This window comes from Notamacropus eugenii, chromosome 1, assembly GCF_028372415.1.
Source record: "Notamacropus eugenii isolate mMacEug1 chromosome 1, mMacEug1.pri_v2, whole genome shotgun sequence".
Lineage (NCBI taxonomy): Eukaryota > Metazoa > Chordata > Mammalia > Diprotodontia > Macropodidae > Notamacropus > Notamacropus eugenii.
The window spans coordinates 587,515,651-587,539,600 of record NC_092872.1 but is presented as its reverse complement, the minus strand read 5'-3'; the positions used below and the strand labels follow the sequence as shown (position 1 = coordinate 587,539,600).

The 23,950-nt window shown below is 35.4% G+C and overlaps 1 protein-coding gene across 5 annotated transcripts in view; it reads left to right on the top strand.

Annotated features, from left to right (window-relative positions):
- TASP1 (taspase 1) overlaps positions 1-23,950 on the top strand; it is a 315,002-nt gene that overhangs the window by 259,279 nt on the left and 31,773 nt on the right. For all 5 annotated transcript variants that reach the window (XM_072634477.1, XM_072634476.1, XM_072634475.1 and 2 more), the window contains 2 exons: positions 5,376-5,486; positions 18,653-18,726. In XM_072634477.1, coding sequence (XP_072490578.1) covers positions 5,376-5,486; positions 18,653-18,726 — 185 coding nt within the window. The remainder of the gene's footprint in view (positions 1-5,375; positions 5,487-18,652; positions 18,727-23,950) is intronic.

Here is a 23,950-nt window from a genome sequence, read left to right as displayed (position 1 = left end):
TCATAGTTAACTTATGTTTTTAGTTTATAGTTATTAGTTATAGAACTCTGGTCTATTGTGTTCCATTATTTCTCATTCTCCCTTACCTGGTTTGTTCCATTAATCTACTTCTCTATTTTTTTAATCAGCACTCCATGTTTTTGGTGATTACTATTTCATAGTATAGTCTTACCCCTTTACTCTAAAAAAAATTTCTTAATGACCCCACTCCACTTTGCATCTGCTACTCTGACTGGTTTCAAACCCATGGGACAAGTTGCCCATCTCAGAATAAGTTAATCACTTCTGAATTCACCACCATGCTGCTAACTCACGTCGTGATTGACACTACATTCATTAACTTCCTCTCCCCTCTGAATGGAAGGCTAGACAGTGAAGTGCCAAACTCCTTCCAATGTCTTCCATTGTAGAGGACAGAAACCGAACTCCACTCATTGCTCTTTGTATTTGCTTCCCTGCGTGGTTTCAACTCCACAGAAGAAGATGCCCTTGTTGTACCCCTCTTACCTTCCTTCTGTGTATTGTCGCTCTCTTTAGATTGTAAATTCCTTGAGGGCAGGAAATGTTGTTTTTTTTTTTATAAATTGTAAACTTAGCACCTAGCATAGTGCCTGGGACATAGCAGGTGCTTAATAAGTGTTTATTGAATTGGATTGGATCCCTCTTTTTTTTAATCACCTTAGGCCAGTCCTTCTATTTGTAAATAATAATAATAACCTCTTAAGATGAGATAATTTATTGCTTATTCTTTATTGTATTACTTACCTTTCTTATGTTTCTGTTTTTGAGGGTGCTGGCAAGTCAGATATTCTTCTCATTTTTGTGTGTGTGTGTGTGTGTGTGTGTGTGTGTGTGTGTGTGTGTTGGTATGCAAAAATGTCACAAATGCTTCTCTTTTATTGAAGATCATGATTAGGCTCACATTTGCTGAGTATGTCATTTGGATTGGATCACGAGTTCCTTTGCTTTTTGCAGTATAGGGTGTCCTGTAATTGATTGCCATTTAATTTCATCTCTGGTTCCATGTCCTTCTAACATTCAGGATACCATTTGCCTCCAAGGAGCTCTGATTCCCTTTCTCCTAAGGGAATTGTTCCATTCCTTATATTGTTCCATTCCCTTCTGTGGTGTCTCATGGATGCAGAACAGCCTTGTATATTTGAATTTCCTTTATATTTTGAAGGACTTTTTCTTGGTTACCTACAGAAATTGCTATTTATTGTCATATGTTAAATTTAACTGAAGGCTTGATTTTTGACTCATGGATTTGTTTGTTGCTTTAAACAATCTATAGATTCTTTCACCTAGTGCTTTGTTTTCAGTATTTGGATTATGGGCAGTTTCCTTCTATTATTTCCTGAATTGTGATATTCAGGGTTTGTTTGTTTGTTTCAGAGACAGGAGGACTAGAAAGTTAAAGGAACTGGAAACTAGTTGGGGAGAGAATCAGGTGAATGAATTGATGATTTTATCTCAAAGAAAAGACTTAGACTGGAAATGATAATTATCTTTAAATATTTGAAGGGTTATTATTTGAGGAAAAAGAACTGTGGTTGAAAAATTGACTGGAGAATAAGTCTAAACCCCTCTGAACTTTGCTCTGAATGTTTCATAACCAAGTAGTCAGGTCCTTGTGTGAAAGGCATATAATCTGTTACTAAATTCGTACTTGAAGCCTTTCCAGTTTGGTAGGAAATTATCAAAACTTGTGTTATGCTGGCAACTAGTGTTCATGCCATGTACATAGTATACAAAAGCAAATAAGTGCCCAGTATTTGATCAACCCAAAGATCCTAGCTATACGAGTAAGAACTCACTATTTAACAAAAACTTGGGAAAACTAGAAAGTAGTCTGGAAGAAACTAGATATAGACCAATATCTCACACTGTATCCCAAGAAAAGCACAAAACAGGTATGTGATTTAAACAGAAAGGATGACATAATAAACAAATTAGTGGACATGGAAGAAATTACCTGTAAGATCTGTGGATAAGGGAAGACTCATGACCAGACAAGATTGAGAGGTTCACAGGAGATAAAATGGATAATTTTGATTATATAAAATTTAAAAGTTTTTGTGCACAAAGATCCCCTCAATATAGCTAAAATTAGAAGAGCAAAAAACTGGAGGGAAATCTTTGTAGTAAGTTTCTCTGATAGAGCTGTCATTTCTAATACATACACACACATGCACACATAGCCTAGTTAGATTTATAAGAAAAAGAACCATCCCCCAAATGATAAATGTTCAAAGTATATGAACAGGCATTTTCAGAGGAAGACATCCAATATGAAAAAATAGCTAATATTAATAGCCATATAAAAATGGTCTTAATGCTAATTAAAGCAACTCTGAGATATCACCTCGTTACCAGCAGATTGCATAAGATGACAAAAAAGGAAAATGACCAATGTGGGGCTTGGGGGAGAGGATACACTTTGGGAAAATAGATAAACTGAAACATTATTGTCAGAGCCACGAATTCATCCAACCATTCTGGAAAACAATTTTGAACTATTCCCTAAAGAGGGAATCTACACATTTCCTTTGACTCAGCAATACTGTTACTCCCTCAAAGAAATAGGAAAAGAACCCATATGTGTAAAAAAATTAGAAACTGAGGGGATGCTCATCTACTGGGAAATGGCTTGAGCAGTTATGTTATATGAATATGAATGGTGATCTTAGATTTCCCCCTAGTTTTCTGCTCTTCTAATTTTAGCTATATTGAGGGGATTTTTGTGGGCAAAAACTTTTAAATTTTATATAATCAAAATTATCCATTTTATCTCCTGTGAACCTCTCTATCTTGTCTGGTCATGAAGTCTTCCCTTATCCATAGATCTTACAGGTAATTTCTTCCATGTCCACTAATTTGTTTATGATACCATCCTTTATGTTTTAATCATGTTATATGAATGTTCTGTAGGAACCCTAAGAAGACTTGTGTGAACTGATACAAAGTGAAGTGTTCAGAACCAGAGGAACAGTTTATAAAGTAACAGCAGTGTTGTAAGAATAATCAATTTTGAAAGACTTGGTAATTTTGATCAATATAATGACCAATCACAGTACCAAAGGACTCATTATGAAACACGCTGTCCACTTTCCAATAAAGGTGATATGAAGCATAGTATCTTTTCTCTTTTCCTTCCTTTCTTGGTTCCTTCTTTCTTTCCTTTCTTCCTTCCTAATATGGAAATTTGTTTTGTATGAATACATGTTTGTAATGGGTTTTGTTTTTCTTTCCTTCTCAATGGGTAGAAGAGTAGTAGAGGAAAAAAGGATTTGGTACTGAAAATAAAGCAAAATTTAATTTAAAGAAAGAATAATGGTATAGCTAGCATTATTAAAAGTTTGGGCATATAATAGATAAATTTCAACACACTGTTCCCAGTGTTTCTGTTTGGAAATTTGCAAAATTTTTTTTACAACAATCTATGCCTTGGGTTAAGGTACCATAGTCGGACTTTAGTTATAGAAATATTATTTATAAATGAATTTTTCCAACATTTTTTTCCTGTGGCAAATGATCCTTTGAATTACACGCGTGTGTGTGTGTGTGTATGTGTTTTATATAAGGTTAAGGAATGAACTTGTGATTTCATTGGTACTGGGAGCATCAGGGTGAGGGAACTCCTTCTACGCATACAGGCTGATACCTTCTCTGCACTTAGGGAAGGAGCTCTTAATTGTTTGAGTGCCGTTTGGTGATCTTAGGAAGCTTATGGACCCCTTCTCAAAATAATGGTTTAGATACATAAAAGAAAATGCATAGGATTACAAAAAGAACTAATTATATTAAAGTATAGTTATAAAAATATTTTTCTTAAAAAATTCAAAGACTCCAAGATAATAATCCCCATCTTAGAGTGTTGTCTAGAACAGAGTCGTCCAACTCACCTCTTACACTCTGGCTACAAGACACCTGTAACACTCCTAACTGCAGCCAAAACTGGATTAAAATGTAATTGGAAACTGTTTGGTAAAATAAAGAATAATATATTAGAACATAGATAATGTTAATTAGTGGTTTTCCACATCAGTATGCAGCCTGCAAGGATCCTATTTTTATCTGAGTTTGTCACAGATGGCCTAGAGCATTGAGAGGTTATGTGATTTGCCCAGTGTCTCTTGATGTTCTTTGATATGAGGCCAGCCATCTCTCCTCTGTGCCATGCTACCTCTTTGTGCGTGCATTCTTTTCTATAACTATATGAACGAACTGGGAAAATTTTTGAATAGGTTTATTTTCTTTTAATTCCTTTTATTCTAGCTTTTGTTTTATTTTAATGAAACTACTTTATTTCTGAAAAACTAAGAAATATTAATTATTTTAAGAATGAGGTTATTTCATGTATATAACTTGGGAAAATTCCTCATGAAAACAATAGCTATTTTATCTTTCCTTCCATTAATCTGAACTCTTTGTTATTTGCTTTTTCACATACCTCCAATAAAATATTTGTCACTCATAGTAATATCCTTGAAGCATTGTAGGATGTTTTGTTGGCAACACCTTCTGCATCATCAATGAAGAATTAAAGGGTATATGATATAATTTTAATACTTAACGTATTTTATAATTTTGATTATTTGAAAAATTGTCATTGAAATTTAGTAATTATATTAAAGTTTGCTGACTTGTGAATTAGTCATAGTCTATATTATACGAGTACAATTTTATTACTATATTCAGTTATAGTTCTTTTTATTTTTTATTTGTTTTCCTCATCATCTATGCCAAATGTTCTAAGAAGATGTCCTTGGCAAAGAAAAATATGGTGCTTAAATATAATGCTTATGAAATGACCACAGTGGTTCAGTGTGTGAGAGCTCAAGGAAGTCCATCCATTTCCAACAGGCTCTCAAAATAATTTCTCCCTTATTCAAGCAAGCTATTGGGAACATTTTTTGTATCTGTAAGAGTTTGTTTAAAATTAAACCTAAGATAGTAAATCAGAGCTTTTGGTGGTATAATTTTGACAATATATAAAGAGTAATAAATGATCCTTAAGAAATGATCAAAAGGAATCATTCTGTTTCTTTTTTACACATTTGTTTTTATATCCTTTTATCTTGTTCTGTCTCCATTTCCATTCTGAACCCAGTAATGCACACTCAGCCTCTCAGTGAAGCCTTCTTGGCAGAACCTAATACTGGCATTGCCAGACAGAGAATAAGTGGGCCCAAGTTTGCCTAAGCAGTCCATACAAAGTTACCCTGTAACAAAAAACAGAAGTTATCAGAAAATACTTATCTTTCTTGGCTGTTGTTTCTCTCTTAGTAAACAAAGTTAAAAAGAAAAATTGGAGGGGCAAGGAGTGGAAAGACTATCGATTGAAAAATAATCAACTTTTCAATTTTCTATAGGTTCACCTTTCCTAGCCAGCGAAGAGGGTGTACTTGGAGGAGTGATAGTTCTTCGATCTTGTAGATGTTCTGCAGAACCTGACTCCTCACAAGATAAACAGACCCTTCTAGGTGAGTTTACAATATTTGTTTTGGTATACATACGTACGTATGTAAATATGTGTGTCTGTGTGTGTATATATATATTTACTGAAAAATGTAAGTTATATAAATTAGAAAATTAGTCTTCTATAGGGCTTCTGTTCTTCTTTTATATATTTTTTTAAATTTCCCTTCACTTACATTTGTCTGAAAATAAGCAAATATATTTTAGAGCAAAAATTACAAGCTCCAAGAGGGCAAGAGCTGTCGTTAATTTCTATGTCTTCCCTTATAACTATTATACTATTTTACACATAAAAGTTGTTGATGGTGAGTTTAATTGAATAAATGGTATCACATTGCTCCGTGGGTTCAGAACTTCTGCATTTGCTGCTGTGTCATTTCAGTGGTTTCAGACTCTTCATGACCCTATTTGGGGTTTTCTTGGCAGAGATGCTGGAGTTGTTTGCCACTTCCTTCTCCACCTCATTTTACAAATGAGGAACCTGAGGCAAGCAGGGTTAAGTGATTTGCCCAGGGTCACACAGCTAGTAAGTATCTGAGGCCAGATTTGAATTCATGCCGGATGAGTCTTCCTGATTTCAAGCCCTGCACTCTATACACAGAGCCACCTAGCTATTACTACACTACAAGTCAATTGACCCTGTTAACCTAACTCTCTCAATAGAAATAACATTTGTAATTGACCTTTGTCATTCAGTTGTTTAGAAGTATAAAAATCATAGCACCATATACTTACATGGCACTTTTTTATAAGAGCTGAAAGTAATTCATAAATATTTTATTTTTTCCCACCAATAAGAATATATTTATATGTAAGGTGATCATCCTTCATTAAATATATATTTTTGAGAACTAGGAAGCGATTTTTTTACAGTGTTTGTTGTTTATTTCATTGTCAGTTGTACTAATTAATAATAAGAACAATTGAGTAAGTAATGACCAAAAAAAATAAATGGAGGTTGAATAAGTCATAAAGAGTCAAAAGATTCATATAACCCCTGTAGGATGATCTCTAATGCTACAATTGCCTGCCAGAAAGTAAAATAATAGTTAGTCTGGTATTATGTCTACATCAGGTTCAGTCCTGAGAATAAATTTGTTCATCTTTCCTTATGAAGTAAATCGATGTCCTCTGACATCCAGTATAGTTAGTGTAGCAGCAAGAGAAGACAATATGAGCTAGGCTTTTTTATGACTCCTCCTGGAACTTCACTAGCCCCTTGGTTATCAGCAGGCATAGCCTACATGGGTAGGGATTTAGAGCTATAAGAAATCCTGCGAGTATCTAGTTCAACTTCCTCATTTTGTAGATTCAGAAACCGAGACCCAGAAGGGGAATAGATTTGTCCAAGGTCACATGGACAGTAAACAGTTGAACAGATTTGAATTCAGAGCCCTTGCTCAAAAATCACTGGGTTTTTCCTCTCTGAATCATGCTGCTTTTCCTACTTTTGCGTGCCTGACTCCCCTAACAGATACTGAAAATTTTATTATTCTTATTATAAGATGAAGAAACTGATGCTCATAGATGTGACTTGTCTGTGAGCGCACAACCAGTAAGCATTGGAGCCAAAACTCAACAGCCCCCCCCCCCCCCAGATGACCAGACTTCATGTTTAGTATTCTTTCTACTATATCCTGCTCTTTTGGGGGGCACCATTTAAAACTCATATAACTTTTATATTTAAATGCACGTAATACCATAAAATGCTTATTAGTTTCAACACTTTGTGTAATCACCTATACTTCTGAAAAACATAGAGTAGGACTTCTTTAAAAGCAGCCTGGACAATTTTCTATTAATTTTTGACAGACTTCTTAGGAAACCATTACTAGTTACTTTATACATGACAAAGGTCAGAAAGTAGGTTTCTCAGTAGACAATATCAGAGGAAGTCAAGAATCAAGTATGCAGAATGTTCATCTTTTCCTTTCCACTTCTGCATTTTTTTGTTACTCATGTATGTGGATATACTTTTAGGACAGCTCTTCCCTTTCTGTCAATTAACAAAGACTAGTTATTCTAAGGTTTATAATTAGCATTCTACATTCCTGTTACCCTTCACATTTTGGATTTGGTGGACCTAAGGTTGTTTGTTTTGCCATTCCTATCAGTCAGTCTTTCTGTCTGTCTCTGTCTCTCTGACTCTCTACCTCTTTTTCTTCCCTTTTCCTTTCCCCTCATAATCATTTACTAGACCATCATCCATATCATTCCTCTCTATACTCTTTCACTAAATGACTTCGTCAGTGATCCTAGGTTCAATTGTCTTGTCTATTTATATGACTCCCAGTTTTCTATATTCAGCCCCAGTCTCTTCACATTCAGTTCTGCGTCACCAACTGCCTGTTAGATACTTTGAACTAGATGTCACAAAGATGTCTTAGACTCAATACAGCAAGAATAGAACTGTTCCCATTAAATATACCCATCTCATGGACTTCCCTATTTCTGTTGAGGGACCAGTCACCATTCAATCACCAGGTCTGCGACTATGGTATCTCCCTCAGTTTCTTAGTTTCACTCACATTCACACATCTAGTTGCCAAATCTTATTTTTTCACCTTCAAAACATCTCTTGCATCCATGTCCTCTCCACCCAAAGAGAAACTACCTTAGTTCAGGCCTTTATCAGCTCTCGTCTAGACAACATCAATAGCTTCCTAACTGTTCTCTGCTTCAAGTATTTTCCCACTCCAGTCCAAATTATTTTCCAAAATTTAGAAGTCTGATCACATCATCCTGCCTCATATTCAATGGTTTCCTGTTATCTTGAGGATCAAATATCAACCGTTGTATTTGCCATTTATACAACCTGACCCCTTTCTACTTTTCAGAAGATCATTCAGTTGTACTGCCCATCTTGCGATTCCTAACACACAATACTCCCAACTCTCAACTCTATGTACTGGCTCTCATGCCTGGAGTGTTCTCTCTCCTCACATATTTTTTTTTAAATCTTTTCAAAAATTAATTCAAGGGATACCTTCTGCCTGAAGCTTTTTCTGGTCTCCTTACCTTCTTGGGTCTTCCTTCCAACATTACCCTGTACTTGCTTTTTAAAAAAATTTTCCATTCCAAATTCCATTCCATTCCAAATTCTCTTCCTTCCTCCACATCTCCCCCGCCCACTAAGAGGGCAACTAGGTGGTACAGTGGATAGAGCACCAGTGCAGGAGTCAGGAGGACCTGAGTTCTCAAATCTCACCTCAGACACTTGACACTCATTAGCTGTGTGACCTTGGGCAAGTCACTTAACCCCAATTGCCTCATCTCTAGTCATCCTGATATGAATAACTGGTCACTGGATTCAGATGGCTCTGGAGGAGAAGTGAGGCTGGTGACCTGCACAGCCCTCCCTCACTCAAAACAACGTCAAGTGCAAGTCATGTCATTATTTCTCTGATGGCATGGTCTTCTTTGGCAACGAAGGAGGAACACACACACACCCACTAAGAAAGCAAGAAGTATGATATCCTATATATATGAAGTCACACAAAATATATTTTCACATTAGCCACATTAGAAAAAAAAGAAAGTAGGAAAAATATGCCTCAATGTGCACTCAGAGTTCATCATTTTTCTCTCTGGAGGTGGGTAGCATTTTTAATGATTGGTCCTTTGGAATGATCATGGATCATTGTATTTATTGGATTCACTAATCTTGCACAGTTGATAGTTGTTACAGTACTGCTGTTACTGTGTACCACGTTCTGTTCTGCTCATTGCACTTTGCATCAGCTCATAGAAGTCTTCCTAGGTTTTTCTGAGACCACCCCCCTCATCATTTCTTACAGCAGAATAATATTCCATCATAATCATATTCCACAACTTGTTCAGCCATTTTCCACTTGATGGGTGTCCACTCTATTTCCGGTTCTTTGCCACTACATAAGGAACTACTATACTAGTACTTGCTTTGTATGCTTTTGTACATACTTATATATGTAAATGTTACCTTCAATCCTTTTGAACATTAATTTCTTGGGCGAATGGAATATTTTGCTCTTATATTTGCATCCCCATTGCATAGCATTGTGCCACCATGAGGTACTTAATAAATGTGTGTTGATGGAGTAATCAGCTTTTTCTGGAAACTAGAAGAGGGGGGTGGGGAGAGAGAGAGAAACCATTTACCAGGGTGACTAAACAAAAGGTGGAAAACTTTCTTGCCAGAGAAGAGTGGGGAGCAAAATGAGCAAATTTGACCAAAGGCTGCTCCCTTCCCTCTTTTACTATTCTCACTCCCAAACTCCTCAAGGAATGTTTTTCTTTTTCTTTCTCCTTTACCTCATCCAACATTCAGAGAACTTTTTTTCTTGCCTTTACCTTCTGTTATGAAAATACTCTTCTCTTAATGCCGGTGGGAATTTTATGGGGTTATTGTTAAATGTGTAATGTTTCTTTAGGATTACAAACTTGTAAAGTTCAGGAGATATGGGTGAACATTTCCCTGCTGGGGGGATGTAAGCCATTACTCATGCATCTAAGTTTGTAGAAATGGGGTAAAGTTTTGTAAATGTGAAGGCACCTAAAGCACTGACCCTGTAAATTGTTGGGAAAAGCTCAGGAGAGGATGCCAATTCTGAAGCAAAAAAGAACAAGGAGTTTACCTGGAGGTGACTATAAAAAAGGATGCATTGCATCTTTTTTTTTTTCCTGAGACAGTATGATAGCCAATCATTTGGTAGTCAAGGTCAAGGAAGCTTACATTGGAACAGGATTATTTAACTCCAGATTACTTAACTCCAACTATGCCAACCATTTGTAGAGAAGATGAAGATCTATCAGGATAAGAGATTTCTGCCCTCTGTAAATTGTCAATTCTGTGTTCTATAAACTAGTGTTATTTTGTATCATTTCCATTAGCTGGTAATAAAATCCTTTTGAAGACTCCATCTTTAATTCAGCAATTCAAATATATGTTACGTATAAGTTCAAGGCTTTTGGCTGAGGACTGAAGGAGACAAAGATTAAAAAATGATACTGTCCTTGTCCTCCAGAACCATAATTCCATTTTATATGTGTGGTCTGTGTGGGGATAAACAAAGGGTATGTTCACACCAAAGTCAAAAGAATTTGAAAAGGAGTCAGGATCCTCCTGGGCCAGGCAAGGACTGGTGGCAGTGGTAGAGAGGTGAAAAGAGCCCATCTTAACAGCCCTGAGGTGCAGGTGCAGTAGAGAATACAAAGAGAAAACATCACGAATCAGTCTCCTTTCCTGTCTAGGGAAATTTTGTGAAAACCCTAGATGTCCATATAACCAATTGATTATTTGTCATGGATAATTCATTTTTATCAGAACCCACATATGATATGAATCTGAGATTCAAGTGCTTTTTATAAAGCTTGGTGGCAACTGATGCAAAGTGGGTACAATGGAGTCACCTTATACTCACGTGTAACTTATCTGAATTCAACTATATGGCTTGGTGGAGGAAAAGACAATAAAAGAAAAGGGGAAGAGACAGAAACAGAGAGAGGGATTCTGTTGCCATAAATGTATGTCCTGGAGTGAACAAGAGATGAGAGATGGGAATCCATTCTGTGAGCATCTTAGCCTCACTGTGTGATTTTAGAATCAATCCTTCATATATCTACACTCCATTCATTCTGGTTAGGTGCATGAGTGACAACTTTAGTTGGCCTTCCTAGTATTCATGGACAGCTAAAAGATCCTTTCTATGTTCTTTTTGACTTCTTATATCCTTTTTTGTCTCACTGTGAACCAGAAAGAGGGAACAGTTATGCTGTGGCTGAATACAATCAGATTAATGTAAAACCATTTCCCCCTAATATCTGTTTTTCTGCCAGCTATCTTCAGCTGTTTTTGTTTTCCTTTGAATAGAAAACTTGGTTCCTGCCTCTTTTCCTGGCTTTGCTGGTTATAATGAAAAATAGATTTTGCACTCTATTTCCATCTCAGATCGATCTAATCTCTGGTACATACTACTTTCATTTAAAGATATCCTAACCCTTTCACTTAAAATGGATGTAAAGATATTGCACTGTATGATGGCTCATTTAATGGTTTTGAAGGGTAATTTTGGATTTTTTACTTCATATGCTTACTTTAGAACCTAACCCTGCATGCCTGCATAAGATGTGACTCCTCTTCAGATGTTAAATAGTAAAAGGCATTGGTATTATTTTTAAGGTGAGGTCAAGTGTAAGCTTGCTTCAATAATTCTGTAGCAGCAGAAGAAAATATGGCCACTGTATTTCCAATTCATATTGCCACAGAATATGCTATCCTTCTATCCTTTAAAAAAAAAACAAAACAACATTTTGGGAGTTGAATGCTGGGTAATGATGAGGGGTTAGGGAAAAGAGAGGCTAGAAAGTTCAGAAGCAGCTGAAAAAGAGAGCAGAAGACAGAGACTTGCAAATGATCTCATAAATGGACAATTTGGATGTGAACATGGTTACAACACCCATCTCACAGCAATGAAAAGCTGGCAAGGCATGCATGGAGAATCACTTTCTTAAAACAAAACAAATGCCTACCCATGGAATGAAACAGCTGAAAAGAATTCATTTTCTCTCAGCTCTTAAGAGAAAAACAATCTATCTTTACCTGGTGAAGTACCATTGTGTACTTTACATGTGTTTTCCAGGCCCCTACAGATGGGCTTTATTGGTGCCACCGCGCATAGCATGGTTAATAAACATGTAAACAAAAGCACACAGAGCTTTCCAGTCAAGAAAATAATGAGTTCTCTCTCATTTTAAGCTTGTGATTAGATACATGTAATTAGAGTTCATGCAAATATAATTATATGGGATAAATTCCTAATCTCTCAACACAGCCCCATTTCTTGTCTTATTCACTTGCCCCTGTGGATCTGATCTGACCACGGAACTAACTCCCTTTGAAGTGAGCAGGAGCTCCATGTTTGGGAGACAGAGCAGGATGAGAAACAGGGTGCATGGTTTTCCATGGATTGTTGACAGTTAGGAAAAACAAAAGCTGAGAATGTGCAAGCATTAAGGATATAAGGCAATAGGATATATATTGGAAATACACTGAATCTTTGTCAGTAGCCCTTCTACAAAGACAACATTATGGTTAATTGGAAACCAGTGATAGAAAAACAGGAATTGAAATGTTCACTGAGTGAAAATCTAGATTGAAAACACAACAACCACTTTTAAGTCAGGATAGAAGCCTTTACTTTTTTTTAAAAAATGAATATTAAATTCTTCCATCTAAATAGGATTCTGTATTTATTTCATATGATGATATTTTACTATATTTGGTTAATCAAACTTTGGGAGTTAAAATTTCCTCCTTGGAGGGAGGTCAATAGGTGTTCCTTGTTGATTTTTTACTTCTTGATATGACTTGAAAAATGCTAAATTCCTTTACCATTTTCCATTTAATATAATGAATTCTGCAGTTTCCAGTTGCAACTTCACACTAGTTGGTTTTTTCCCCTTTTTCAGAAGAGGAAAAATTGTTCTAATGATTAATTTTTGTTGCTGTTACCAAAGCATGCTGTGGTTTAAAAATAAAAAAAAAAGTTAGGTTGAGTTGATGCTTCCTGGAACATTAAAAAGATAAAAGGTCATTTTGCTGTAAGTAAAAATTCCAAACCGCCTTTTGGTTTTACTGGCATTAAAAATTTGGCGAGCATTTATAAACACATGCACTTCAAAGGAGATATATTCTTGTGGCACCCGGCAATATCGCTTATTTCCATTACATAGTACCCTCTATTTTTAAGCAGTTGTGACTAGGCAGTTCAGTCTGCATTTACACTACATTAAAATTTGGCCATTTAATTTTTTTTTTAAATTGAAAACATAGAAACCTTCTCCGAATGTGACTTTTCAATAAGAGTAAACCAGATTTTAGTCTTATTGTAGAGAAAGCAGGTTTTCCCTGAAGAAAATAAGAAGCCTGTTTTTCAAATGGAATTAAAGACACCTGTTAGGTGGGAGGGGCCTAGTGACATTGTGTGGGAGGGGCAGTGCTTATTCTTTAGTTTCAACAATACTTTCTAATTACTAAGACTGACAATATTCCTGTAAGATTGACTGATCTCTTCCCTGTTTTAAAGATGAAACTGATACTAGAAGGTGAAATTTGTAAAGTGAATTTGTAAAGTGAATTAGTGACAGATATGGCATTTGAACTTTTAGCATTTAAATTACGAGTTCTAGTACTTTTTCTTTATGTTCAAATTATTTGGCCTTTTAAAAAAACTTGTTTCCTTTTTCCAGGTCTAGATTTTCCATTTTAATACTTATTTATAAGTAGCCACCTTCTTATGTATACCCCAAGCTTGATTCTGACTTTCTTCTGGACTAGAACATGACTCATGCATTAACCCACCTGCAGTCATTGAACTTAGAATTAATCCCTATAAAATCTCAGCCCTGAAACTCATTCTTTCATGGCCTCTGAAGTAGAGAGTGATATAGGAATTGTGAATATTGATTTAACTGGTAACAATGTTTTTTAGCACAATTTTCTAAAATAGGAAGGTATTTTCAAAAATTAGAGAGCCAGTTTTTCATATATCAAAAGATGCTATAAATCACTCTTGTAGATAGCTGCTCAGGAAATTGTTTGGAAATTAATAAAATACAATTATAAAAAATCTTATCACAATGTCAAATTCTTTATTTTAAAAAAAATCCAACCCTCAGGCATTTCAGTTGTTTGCCATATCAAGCAGTTTTCAGTGCAATGAAATGAAAATACAGGCAGTCTCTTGTAGTCCATGTCATACCCTGGACTAGAGCTCAGAGGAGCTGGGAGGTGGATGCTCTGCCACTCACTGAGTATGCAGCTGTGGGAAAGCCACTCATCTATCAAAGTTTGTCTTGCCTACCTCATGAGATGTTTGTGACAATAAAATTGGATGTAAAGTATGATTTGGCCAGCATTTTTCTTTGTTTATCTTCCTTCCCTTTAAGTCTATAAATCTATATAAGCCTTGGAGAATTTTCACTTCTGTACTGGGTTCCTTTTCAGTCATGCTTTATCATCGTTTGCCTCCTCGATAAAGCTGCCCTATTTCTCACAAATATTAGTTTTGTCTCCTTGCCCCTGCCACCTTCCTCGTTCTCTCCCCTTCTTCTTCCTTCACTTTTGCCCCTTCTATCTGTATTTGAATTATGATTATAATTGCAATCGCGTTATTGTACTTGTATCCACTGAACAGAATGTAAACTTCCTGAAGGTGGGGACTTTTTTCCTTTATTTCTTTGTACTTCTGGTGCATACAAGTTTGTTAAATCAATTTGAATTGGCAGTAATTGAATTTTATGTGAATTCTATGGCAGTATATTAATATAAAAGTAGTGATGGAAAAGATAACACGATGGTATAGCATTGTTACAGGCTTTTGTTGAGTCCTTTGCAGTCACGTTAATAATAGTAATCTCTAGCATTTATGTAGCATTTTGAGGTTTGTTAAGGGCTTTACAAATATCTCATTTCATCCTCACGCTTAGTATTCTCATTTTACAGATGAAGACAATGAGGCACGCAAAAGTTAAGTGACTTTGCCAAGGATCATTCTTTTAGATAGTTCTGAGAAAAGCTCTAAGAGAAGGATTTTTTAAAGTTATATTTTTTAATTCCTAACATTTAAAATAAATGTTCTTTAAATAAATGTTTAAATTTTAAAATAAATGTTTTTTATTAAATAAACAATAATTTAAACACTATGCTTAATAGCATATAGTATGCTATGACCCAGTGGCTTAGGAGCACCAGCTAGTTTGACAACATCCCATCGTAAGTAGGTTCTCATCATATGTTCCCATTTTCCTTGAAAGAAATTCTGGCATGTAAGGCCAAGTAGAGAGGATTTAAATGGTCAAGAGACTCATTTCTGCTGACGCTATTAACAATTGGAGGACAAACTTTTAAAAAAATCAGCAAAAGGCAGGTTTTCTCTTTCTAGTTTAACTATAGAATATATGTGCATGCAGAATATTTCACTATAGCGTAGTAAGTAAATTTTGCTTGCTTGATCTTAATTTAAGATGACTGATTGGGAGATTCTTTGCTTAGAAAAGAGATCCAAGGAGAAAGCAATGTGTGAATAGCAGTTAACTAGAACATGAGATGAGGAAGTTGCAATTTAAATGCCACTAGAAGGCAAACCCCAAAGCTTGAGTTGAGGGCTGTCACACATAGTATGTTGTCAGTACAACTTAAGTAGAACCCCTCTCAGGAGGAATACCCTGAGGGGGCTAATACAGTAGTCTGAAAGCAGTTAATGTAATTTTAACAATTTTGCAAAGAGACTGGCCTGTAACATTATGTACAAATCATTCTAATTTTCCTCCAGTACCCATTAGCTTGTCATCTTGGTAGAACACATGTTCTGCACGTCTCTGTGGCACACAGTTTCAGTTACTGCAATCATATATTGACATTCCTTCTTCTTTCCTCATATCACAGTCATCTGACATGAGACATTCTGATGTCAGTTGTGGATGTCCATATAGCAGAGATCTTATTTTTATTTTTTTACATAAACTAATGTTAAAATATATTGAGCAGTTTTTTGTCTTTTAAAAAATTATCTTGATGTTAGCTATTGACAGTTTTTTCTATGCTTTATTTTACATTATTTTACAAATGTTAGCTTAATAATAAATGTTCCAGTTATCACAATGAAAATAATGTACTAGTGCCATCTGCTGAATTAATAACATTGCCTACCACTTTCATATAATTCTTCACATTTTTTATGAATATGGGAAATTTTGACCCATTCACCAGGAATCAAAGCTTTAGTCTCATAGGAACATTTTAATTGTAAAGGATGATACTTTTCCTATTAAAATCTGAGTTTTAGTTATTACTGAGAGTTAAACTGTATTATTGTTTACATACAAATACAAAGCTGTATGATAGTTATCATTTTTTTAAAAGCTACTACTAATGGTAATGTTTACATAGGAGTTACTAGTGTCGGACAGTGTTCCAAACACTTTGTAATTATTAACTTATTTGATTCTCACAGCACTAGGAAGTAGGCACTATTTTTATTCCCATTTTACAGATGAGGAAACTGAGACAAACAGAGGTTGTCACTTGCCCAGGGTCACACAGTGACTAAGTGTTGGAATTCAAATTTGAACTCAGGTCTTCCTGATTCCAGCCTGGTTCTCTACCCACAGTGCCACCTAGCTGCTGAATGAAAGGATTGGCTCTTCAAGTAACTGAAAACGAGTTTCATGCAAATTAAATTTTACATTTGAAAGAATTTTATTTTATTCAGCTTTTTAAAAATTGTCTGAAGTGCTCCTATTTGCTTCCTAGTTTTCTAATGGAAAAATTTGTCTAAGGCAAGTTTTCAGATGAGGAGTTTCATTCTGGCAGTAAGTCATTTGGGGTTGTTGTTATTATTATTCTAAACTAATTCAAAGCCATTTTCAGAAAGACTAATAATAAGTGTCATTTTCTGAGATGTTAAGTAGAAAGTGGAAATTAGCACTTACCAAAAATGAAAAGTTTGTCATGAAAGTACCTTGAGTCCTTTTAAGAGAAGAAATAAATATATGAATATATATAAACTTTTAAAATTTGGATTGTGTTAATTCAACATTTGTGGTTATTTGAACATGGTCTGGTTGAAAATTTATCTTTGCTTAGCAAATTTATTTCTCATAATACAAATTAACTGTGTAAGAGTATGGAGGAGTAGGGTTAAAAATACTTAGACAACACAAGATTTGTCCAGGCACCTGTGAAGCATGCATCTGTAAATAAAAACTGGAATGTAATCTGTTGATTATTCTCTTATTAAAGAAATTTCCTGAAAGACAATTTGTTCACTTTATTTGATTTTCTGTCTGTTCTAAAAGTAATAAAATTACATTTCTTTAAAAGTAATTCATAATTCAGATTTTATTTAGGTTAGCAAACCTTCTTCCTCATTATTTTGAATAATTGAGTTCTATTGTGTTTTGTAAAGATTATTATAATGAAGTAGTCACTATCACAAGAAAGATTCCTTTACATGTGTAGTTCATCTTAAGGGATAAATTTCAATTTTTACAAATTGGCTTGAATTTTAAATTAGCAAAGTGGTTTGCTATTTTGAAGGACTTTGTGGATTTTCTACAAAGCAAAAAAAACCACATTTTTTTCTTTTTTTATTTTGTTTCCTTTTTTATTTTTCTAAGCTTACTTATCAATGATTATCATTTTTTACTTGGTGACAAGGATGAAAATGGTTTTGAAGAAATATCAGTCTTGTATGCAAATACAATGACATTGTCATGATGGAGAGGGAAATTCAGTAAGACTTGTTGAGTCCATTGACTGTTAGGAGATTTAGAATATCCAAGACTTTGTGTATAGAAGAAAAACCATCTGTAAAAACTTGCTTGCTTGACTTGCGTGATGGTGTTTTCTTACAGCCTTCAGTTGAGAGTCTGCTGAGCAGATTGGCAGATTGGGTGATTAATTAATTATGAGGAAGTAAGACGCATAACCAAAGAGAACTTTTTTTTCCTCCCGGTTTTTTCTTCCACAGATGTCTGGCAAAGGCTTCAAAATCTTAGGATCACTGATCCTAAAGTTGTGTCTGAATTCAAATACTTGTCTTCGGGCTTAATTGGCTGATAGATATAAACAGACTGATGGCCAAGTATTCATAGGCTTCAGTGTTGAGTAATGCATTTTAATCATCACCGACTTCTGACATTTTTTAAAAGACAGGTGTAGAGATGTTTTCTTTAAAGGTTTGTTAGTTTACCTTAGAAAAAACACACTTTGGTATATTACTGTACTCAGAAAATCATTTTTAAAAGAAGCTGTATTATAGAACATTACATTCACTCAATTTGTATACTTCCAGGACTTTACAAAAATACTGCCAGTTCTAAACAGAAGAGCTTTTATTTTTTATATGTAATAATCATAAATTTTGACAAGGAAGAAATTCAATTTTCATTTCACAATAAATGGTATTACATAGCTTTAAGTATTAAATCATTCTTGACATTTATGCATAGTTTAATTCAAACCAAGAAGCAAATGGAAAGTATTGAGCATTAATAGTTATGGAAATGTTGTCTTTAACTCTTCTATTAAAATGCAAAGATTTATTTTTAACTCTTCTATTAAGATATAAAGATTTATTTTCCATGCTTAATCTGAATGCGTTTATTTGTGTTTTTTCTTTCCTCATGGTAGTGGAGTTTCTGTGGAGTCATACAACCGAGAGCATGTGTGTTGGATATATGTCAGCCCAGGATGGCAAAGCCAAGGTAAGCCATAGAAATTGCTTTGTAACCTACAAAATCTAGAATCATTAAAATGTAATGACAAGTTGACTTGATTCAAGTACATTCCTTCTGTGCTTCCCTTTGGCTCTACCTATGGAGCAGGACTGTAGAAGAACAGTGATGAACAGTAAAAGATATTAAAGAAACACCTGAGGGAGGTTTGCAGGCCTGACCCTCTTTTCTTAAGGCCACACTTAACAGCTGTTTGTTTAAGCATAAGAGCTACTTCTTTGATATCATGTTTCTTTCCTTTCAAACTTTCAAACTTCCTTTCAAACAGATAGGTTGTGTTATACTCTTATGATTCCTTTTCCTTTAAAAACCTTTAAACTTCATACTGGAAATGTTTCTATTGAACTATAAGCTTTTTTTAAAAATGTTTTTTATTAATATCTTTTGTCTTTGCCTCATAGTTATTTCTCACTCACTCCTTCCATGTTGAACACTCCCTTGTGACAAAAAAACAGTAAAAATCTTTATTATTATATCTGACAGCATATATAATAGTCTGTGATAGTCATCTCCCACTGCTGTGCTGTGATGAAAGATATTTCATTACCTTTTCTCTTTTATTTTTAGTAGTTTTTCAGTTACTTAGAATTCCCCTTTTAGTGATTTTTTTTATTTGCATTTTTTAACTTTCTGTGTATGTTGTTCTCTAGTTAGGGTTATTTCATTCCTTATCACTTCATTTTAATTTTCCCATGTGTTTCTCTGTGTCCATAGACACTGGAGATATAATTGGTTGTGTTGTATGATATTCCTGTGTGTTGCAACACTTCAACTAAGAATCGCTGAAGTGGGTCAGTTGGGTTTTTTTATTTTTAAATCCTTTCTTATATTTTAAAATTGTTCAAACAGGCTCAGAAAGCAAATTCTGATCAAATAAAACATTACTAAGTATCTAAAGACCTCATGAACTAGATGTTCATGATCAGAAAATGTTTATTTTCATTTATCATTTTATGATTAGCTAGCAACATTCCTGAGAGATCAGAGCTTGTATCTAAGTGCTGTTTTCATTGTAGACTTATCTCAAGGAGTCAGTATCTTTATAAAAAAACATTGAGATCCCCACTCCTTTATTCTGCCCTCACCAAACAGAGCGCCTCTTCCCATTAGTAGTTAGTTGTTTGGGGTTGGGTTTTTTTTGGTAGGTGAACTAAAAATTACTTTGTTTTCTGATAAATAGAAATCTAAATTCTGTGGTGGTCAGTTATAAGGTCTGAACTTAGAAATCAGGGATAAAGAAGTTGTAATTCACATGAGAATTTTCAAAAAATGAATTCTTCATATTAAGTAGCCATCTTAGCTTCCTAACACTTTGAGTGTTGCACACAAATGAGCTATGGTCTTTAATGTTTAAAAGTCACACATTGAGCTTCTACTCTGGTCAACGTGCTGGGCATAGTGGCAAATACAAGTTTGTCCTTAAAGAATCTGTAATTTCATAGATCAATAGTTTGTTTTCTTGGAGTCAACTGAAAAAAATTATAATTCTTCAGTTCTGTTTTTTTCTTCAACTTAAAATTCCTCAATGTCATTTTTAAAAACCTTTCTTCTTCATTTAATGACCCAAGTAGAATATATATAAGGGCTTTGAATGAAATACTTAGATCTCAATTGCAGAACGCTGAAGCTTCTATCACTTCTTATGTGTTGAGTCCAGACTCAAAATAACCTTTAGATAAGCAAAAATTTATGGCATTGAATGCAGCGTTAAAGCCAATTGTGTTGTGTACAATAATATTTATAAAGTCCCTTGGGAGGAAGTGTTCTTGTTATTCCCAGCTGGTGGTGGCCTAGAGAAGACTCTTTAATATTTAACATGAAATCTGGCTAGTAAAGAGAGCTAACAGTGCAACATCGTGCCCAAAGATGTTTTGCTCACAGTTGCATCGTTTGACATCTGGTGTATATTGTTTTCATATTGCTGGTAAATTCTCCAGCTGGTAACCTTGATTGGGCTGACAGACACAGCTGCTCCTCTTGCTTCACTTTTAAATTATGTTTTTGACCTTCCTTGAAGAGAGTTAATCCCTCTCCCTTTCTTCCTCCTTTGAGCCCGTGGCTGCAAATGCTTTCCAGAGAAAAACCACAAATGCCTTGGCTGCTGGCTTCTATTGATCAAAAAATCATCTCTTCTGTCATAAAGACTGGAATTTTATTGTATTGCAAGTAACACAAAGTTATAGATGGGAAACTGGGCTCAAAATAGAGAGCAGGGCATAGTGAGGCACAATAGTCTTTTAAAAAGAGTAAATATTTGGCATGATTCCTCTCTTTCCTCACTTCCATGGCAGCATAAATATTGAATTAGTGAGCACACATTTAGCATGATTACCAGTTTTCAAAACATAGTTTTCACAGTATTATGAAGATTCTAGTATCAAAACGAGTAGGGTAGTAGGGTCAGAAAAGTATCTTAACTTATCCTTTATTCTCTTCCTGCCCATCACCAAACTTGAATGCTAAATCCATTCAGAAGGTACAAATAAAGGATTTGATATAAAGGTTACCTTGGAATCAGAAAAGATAATAATTGGAAGCTTCATTTATTATCCTAAAGAGGAACCATTTTAATGATTAATGTTTAATTTCCAAAGCAATATGACATATAGAAAGTCCTCCTCAATTTTATTTTCATGAGCTTTTTTTATCTGAATGAAACAAAGATAAAAACAAAGATAACTTTAACAGTGTCTATCAGGCATTCTATGATAGAATTCTGGATTTGGAAGGAACCTTAGAAGCTATCCATCCCATCTCCTCCAGCAGATTGTCCTCTCTCTCATCCCAACTCTTTACTTTCTTTCAGTCTTTCCCTATCTACTGCTTCTGCCAGACTGCTCCAAACATGCCCACGTCTTCCTCTTTCTCAAAAAACTCTCACTTGTCTGTCCATCCCTGCTAACTGTCATCCTATGTCTCTTCTGCCCTTTGTTGCTAAACTCCTCTTAAAGCCTATCTACAATAGCCCTGCTTCTCTCACTTTATTTTTAACCCCTTACAGTCTGACTTCCAGGCTCAGCACTCCACTGAAACTGCTCTGTCCAAAGTCACCAATGATCTCTTCGTTGACAAATCCAGTGGCCTTTTGATCTGTTGGATCTTCTCCTTGATATTCTTTTTGTCCTCTAGATTTTCAAAACACCACTCCCTCCTGGTTCTCCTACCTGTTTCACCACTCCTTCTGGGTTTCCTTTGCTAAATCTTCTCCAGGGCACACCCTCTTACTATTGGTGTCCCATAGTTCTTTGCTCTGGGCCTTCTTTTCCTACTCCTACTTCTCTAAACTTAACAGTGTTCAAAATTGAACTCAACTTTGCCCTTAAACCTTCTCCCCTGCTTCTCTTCCCTTTTATTATAGAGGGCAACACCGTGTTCCTGGTCCCTTGGGTTCACAGCCAGGGTTTCATCCCTACTCCTTACTCCCTCTTACCCTCTATATACAATCTGTTGCCAAGGCTTGTCTATTTCATCTTTCCAACAGCCTTCAGATATGCCCCCTTTTGTCCTTTGATACTGCCACCAGTATAGGTAGGATACAGACCCTCATCATTTCATGCCTGGACTGTTACAGTAGCCTGCTGGTGGATCTGCCCACCTCAAGTCTTTCCCCATTCTAATCCATCCTTCATTCAACTACCAAAGTCATTTTCTTGAAGCACAGGTCTGACCATGTCATGCCCCTATTCAGTAAATTCCAGTGACTACCTATGGCCTGGAGGATCACGTACAAAAGCTATCCTCTCTTTCATATTCAAATTCCTTCATAGCCCAGCCCCACCCTTACCTTTACAATATTCTTGCAATTTACATCCCCTCATCCCCTCATTACATCCCCTCATGTACTTTTTAATTTAGTGACTTCCTTGCTGTCCTACAAACAAGACACCCCATGCCTGGAATGTTCTCCCTCATCTCCACCTATTGGCTTCCCTGGCTTCCTTCTAGTCCAAACTAAAATCTCATCTTTTACAGGAAGTCTTTCCCAAACCCTCTTAATATTAGTGCCTTCCCTCTTTTAATTATTTCCTATTTATCCTATATATAGCTTGTTTGTATATATTTGCTTACATGTTTTCTCCTCATTAGATTGTGAGCTCCTTGAGAACAAGGACTATCTTTTGCCTCCTTTTTATATCCCCAGCCCAGTGCCTTGACCATAGTAAGTGACTAATAAATGTTTATGGATTGACTGAGAGCTACCATTTAATCTAACCCATGCTCAAAAAGAAATCATTCCCACTATAACATACCCAGCAAACATCATGTTGACTTCTGCTTTCTAGACTTCATGTGAGCTGATACACACTGCCTCCAAAGGCAGTCCATTCCACTTTGGGATACCTCTAATTATTAAGAGGTTTTTTCAAGATATCAACCCTAAATCTGTCTCTTTGCAATGTACATCCATTGTTCCCACTTCCTTTAAGGCCAACCAGAAGTCTAATTCCTTTTCCACATACCAGCCCTTCAAATTCTTAATTAAACACAGCTATCATATTCCCTTAAGTCTTTCCCTGTGCTAGGGAAACATCTCCATTTCTTCAGCCAGTCCTCATATGGCACTGACTCAAAGCCCTTCAACATCTTGCTCATCCTCCTTTTGGATACTCTAGCTTAACTTTGGTGCCCATAATTGAACACAGTGATATTCCAGATGTAGTCTGACCTTTACAGAGCACAATGGGCCTATCATCTCTTTATTCTTGGAAGCTCTTCCTCTATACACAGACAAAAAAGATGGCATTAGGTATTTTTTTTTGGCTACCACATCACACTTCTGATTCATATTTCATTCGCAGGCACTAGAACACACAGGTATTTTTCCAAAAACCTGCCATCTAACTTTGCCTCCTTCACCTTTTATCTGTGAAGTTGATTTTTTGAACCCAAGTATAAGACCTTACATTTATCCTTTCTGAATTTTATATTATTAGAATTAATCCAGTGATCTAGCTTGACAAGCTCTTTTGGGATTCTGATTCTCTTATAGAGCATGTTAGCTATCACTCCAGTTTCATGTCATCTGCAAATTTGAAAAACGTGCTATCACATTGATTAACATGGTAAACATCACAGAACCAAGCTCAAATTCCTGGAGCACTACACTGTAGACCTCCTGCCATGTTGACATTGAGCCATTAACAACTATTTTGAGTCTGACCAATCATCCAGTTCTGAATTGAATAGATTGTTA